Source organism: Dipteris shenzhenensis, chromosome 16 (genome assembly GCF_047967505.1).
Source record: "Dipteris shenzhenensis isolate YYH24624 ecotype China chromosome 16, Dip_SZ_1.0, whole genome shotgun sequence".
Taxonomy (NCBI): domain Eukaryota; kingdom Viridiplantae; phylum Streptophyta; class Polypodiopsida; order Gleicheniales; family Dipteridaceae; genus Dipteris; species Dipteris shenzhenensis.
This window is the reverse complement of record NC_141611.1, coordinates 30,901,467-30,905,797: the sequence shown is the minus strand read 5'-3', so window position 1 is coordinate 30,905,797 and position 4,331 is coordinate 30,901,467. Positions and strand designations below refer to the sequence as shown.

At 43.2% G+C, this 4,331-nt stretch overlaps 1 protein-coding gene across 1 annotated transcript; it reads right to left on the bottom strand.

The window, feature by feature from the left end:
• Positions 1–744: 744 nt before the first annotated feature.
• Positions 745–2,515, bottom strand: LOC147892830 (BURP domain-containing protein 16-like). The gene is made up of 2 exons (XM_087387644.1): positions 2,179–2,515; positions 745–1,812 (listed from the first exon to the last, which is right to left on the bottom strand). The coding sequence occupies exons 1-2, from the start codon at positions 2,239–2,241 to the stop codon at positions 841–843; spliced, it is 1,035 nt and encodes a 344-aa protein (XP_087243770.1). The 5' UTR covers positions 2,242–2,515; the 3' UTR covers positions 745–840.
• Positions 2,516–4,331: the final 1,816 nt, after the last annotated feature.

Genomic DNA, 4,331 nt, shown 5'->3' with positions numbered 1-4,331 from the left:
GATATAAATTTTGCCAAATGCAAGTCATTTCTAAGCCAAATGCAAGATTGAAATGATATGATATCAAAGCTAAGATTAAATGATACACATCTTATAATATCTACTAAGCCAAATCCAAGATTAAATGACACCTTTATTGATGACTAAATTATGTAAAATTCACTAGGCCATATGCAACCTACTCTTCTCTTTTCTTCCCCTTCCGGTTCCATTTTTAAACATCCATTCCCCTTAATCCAAACATAGTGACCAAGCCCTCAATTTACGAGAACCAACTACCAGCACTGCTTGCTGACCTGACACATAGCCATCGTCCCCGTCCGTTTTTTGTGGCCAATCCCTCTCAACTTACAAAAACCCACAACCAGAACAGAGTTCAAAGTATTGAGAGGACGAACTAAACAAAATACGTATTCCCCTTAATCCACCAAACATAGTGACCAAGCCCTCAATTTACGAGGGCCAACTACCAGCACTGCTTGCTGACCTAACATATAGCCATCGTCCCCGTCCATTTTTTGTGGCCAATCCCTCTCAACTTATAAAAAGCCAACGTCCCCGTCCATTTTTTGTGGCCAATCCCTCTCAACTTATAAAAACCCACAACCAGGACGAACTAATTAAGTCAGACGAATACGTACGGTAATTTACTGGGTAAGTTACTGTACACAGGATCAAAACAAACAGGAACGAATGATTCGATTCATACACTGAAACTACCGAGTCAACTTGCAAAACAACTTGATCACACTGATCAAGCCCACAAATATCTAGAACCAAAGGGAAAAATAATAGACTTTTGAATCGATAGAAAGGGAAGAACGATAGTGGCTGGACTTACTACATGCCAATATGTTGGAGATAGACGAAAGTGTTTTCAGGCACCCAGTGGCAAATGGAACTTTTTCCAGGTTTAGTCTTGAGGGCATCAAAGGCAATGTGTGATGGATTCCAGTAGCTTGTATCCAAATGGCAAAGAGCAAGACCATGAGCAGTTTTGCCGTTTGCCAGCTTAAGAGTTATGTCTAGAACTTGAGAGGTCTGAGTCATGTGGCAACTGTACACCAAGGATGGGAATTTCATATTGTGGCAGGAGACAACTTTATTTCCTTTGCCACTCAATAGATGGATATCCTTAACGACTGCTTCCTGTTTCGTGAACCGTGTAGGAGATAAGACAAGCACATTTTGTCCGCATACTGTTCGCACAAATCTCACCATACCCTCACCGGACGTCTCGCAACTTGACACCTCATGTTTAGATTTGAAAGCACAGTGCGCAAGAGTGTTCTCCATCTGTAAGTGCATGTTAGAATGCTGGGCGACGCCATATATCTTCGACAGCTCCACCAAATGCTCGGAATCAAAGGGCAACGCTTGCACGAGGGAATCGGGGAGAAATGTAACTCCACCAAGATCATTTGCTGTATCGGGTATCAGCAGTGGCGAACCATGCATTATCGAATTCGGCAAGAAGAAAACCCCAGACGCTGCAACTTGGGAGACTGCCGACGCATCAACCTGGCAAGGAAGGACTCCATACTCGTACCTGAAAAACGGAGGAATGCACACTCGAGGCTGAACACCCAGTATGTCCTCACTTTTCACGCAGGAGGCTCTAGCAGGAGAGCAGTACTGATCCCTCGACAACTGCAACCTTCCTGCCTTTAAGCGTTCAAGTGAGACGCTCGTCGACAATGGAGTCAGAGGAGAGGCCAGTTCCTCGAGGACCTCGGGCATTGCAACGCCAGGCAATTCATGATCCCAGTATTTTTCTAGGCTAAAGGACTCGACAGCACGAGCTTCAACAATCTGGACGAAGCAAGATCCAAGCCGAGACGTTAGAACAGTGCAGCTCGAAGAATCCAAAATAGCGAACAAAGCAAAGAAACAGAAACAGACTCTGGATTTTAACCACATGACTCATAAACAACGATATGGCGGCAAGAGACTCCTTGTGTCTACACTGCTTTACAGTGCATCACGATAACATGTGCCACTGATTGAACATAATTGCAACCAAATGGAACAGCACACAAGCGAATTTAAAGCACCGGAGCGAGGTCGGCTCCCCCCCGAGCCTAATCAACGAACAAGTGTCAACATGAAGCCAACCATGGGAGAGGGACGAAACTACAATAGCAAAGACCAGGCTCGAAGAAATTACAAAGCTTGTACCGTGCACGAGATGAGCAACGACGCAAAGGCGAGGCACAGTAGCAGTTGTGCACAACCTTCCATGTTGGTGGAGAATGATCTGAGATCAGAAGGAAACGGATGATCAGAGGGTAACGGATGTTCAACGAAATGCCACAGCCTCACATTTTAGTTTAGCTACCTATTTAAAAGGAGAGGAGCGGAAGAGCAAGCCTGGGAAATGAGCTACGTCTCTACGACCTCCGTTGTAGACAGGCATAGCATGCAAGCTGGCCTGAGCTACAATTGAAGGCCAAGTTGCAATGAAGGCTCACAGCATGGTGACTTGCAACTTGATCGAGCTAGATGGTAAACTAGCATCAAAGCAAGCACCAAAGATGACCTCTGATTTTCTGGTAAAGGTTGGCTAGCACGAAGGCACAACAGTCTCGTTTAAGGCGATTTTCCGTCATGTCAGCCTTTCTCTCGTTGAGCCATGAGGGTGAATTTACTGCAACTGTGTACTCGCAGCGATCGATGATTAATTGCTACGTTCATAAATCGGAAGTTGATAAATCTAACGAATCCGGCTTGCTATGTTGCCGTTTATCGATGCTCGAGACTTCTGACAATTTTCTGCAGCTAGCGTCGATCCACGAGTATTATCACCCTCGGTCCCTAGTTGCAGAGTAACTGACGCCAGAATTTGAGTATTTAACACCAAATCTCAACTGTGTTACGCCGTGACAAGGAGGATGGAAGAGTATGATCTCAGTGAAGATCCAACCGACAGCTCAACTTCACGGAATCACGGTTGATTGAAATTTGAAAGAGTGAAAACAGGTTCACGCAAGGCTGGAAACAACATTATGGCAACGACAGTCGACCGACATTAGTAAATACGACCATGTTTTCGTATTGCAAGCGCAGATTAATATGATAGGATATCGGAAGAAGAACCATGCAATGCGGGATGCACGTTTTCTTTGCGAGCACAGATTTGATGAGCACAAGCGAAGTGGGTGGCCGGAAAATTAACTACAGACTGCAATTGCAGAAACGACTGGGGCAGAAACAATGACTGAAGGGTTGGTGAGGGTTGGTGGGGGCTGCAGTCGATTGGAATAAAAAGCTTGGAAATTGAAGGCATGTGGAAGTTTGGTGTGGATTCAATAACTTGATACTTACTGGCTCTCCTGGCATTCAAGCTGCGTGGCAGAAACTTGAAACTAGCCCCCCCAAAAAAACATTTTGCAGTACGTGCTTCTTTTAAGTTCCTTCATTGCTCCTCGGCCCCTCTATCACTGCCCTTCTTCTCCCATGCATCTCAATGCCATCCCACACTTGAGGTGGCGTCGAATACATCACCTCAATTTTTCAAAAAAAAATCCCGCGCAATGCATGTTTGTTTGAAAGAAAATGGTCAACAGCCGTAAATTTTGCATTAAAACATGTAAAATTTGAATAGTATTTCAATTTGTTGACATTGAAAAAAGGATTTAATTGGCCTCCCTGAAGATGATTTGGAGTCATTGATTTAATGGTAGTCAATTGTAGTGTAAGTGATGGAGTGGTCGGACCAGTAGACGTAGTTTGTCCTTATCATCTCTGGTATTGTATGTTTTCTTGTCTATACATTGTTGAGACATTGTTGTTGGCATGTGTATTAATTGTTGGAAGTTGTGGTTTGCTATTGTTGCTCTTGTTTTAATATTGATGTCGACATTGAAGTCTCCCACTATGTATATATTGACAATGCGATGTACTTCTTACATTATGTTTGTAGCATATGTATATGTTTTCCTTGGATAGTTTTGTATATGTTGATTATTGCGATTGGGTATGTTTCGTTGTTTCTATGAATCTTAAGTAGTGCTTCAATCCTATTGTTGTTGAAGCATTGACTTTGAAGTAGTTTTGTTGTTGGCTTGTAGTATGTTGCGAGACCTGTCCCGTTGACACTACATGCCATGCTAAATACTTGTGTTCATGTGTTCATGGTTTTCGTGATTGTGTTCATGTGTTTCTTGCAGACATAGGATTGTAGCTTGTAAAACACTATGAGAATGAAGGATGTCATCTTTGTGTGATTTAAAAGAGCGCGTGTTTAGTGATTGCAAAATCATGTACTCTTTACGATCAATGGAAAAATCAAGTTGTTGTGCTTGCCAAGGTGATTATTTTTAAGTTTGCAA

What these genes read in the sequence shown, in the direction of transcription:
- LOC147892830 (XM_087387644.1), bottom strand. Translation starts at nt 2,241, where the DNA reads ATGGAAGGTTGTGCACAACTGCTACTGTGCCTCGCCTTTGCGTCGTTG. An exon ending in CGTTGCTCATCTCGTGCACG is followed by an intron (nt 1,813 to 2,178) that starts GTACAAGCTTTG and finishes TGCTTCGTCCAG; the next exon opens with ATTGTTGAAGCTCGTGCTGT.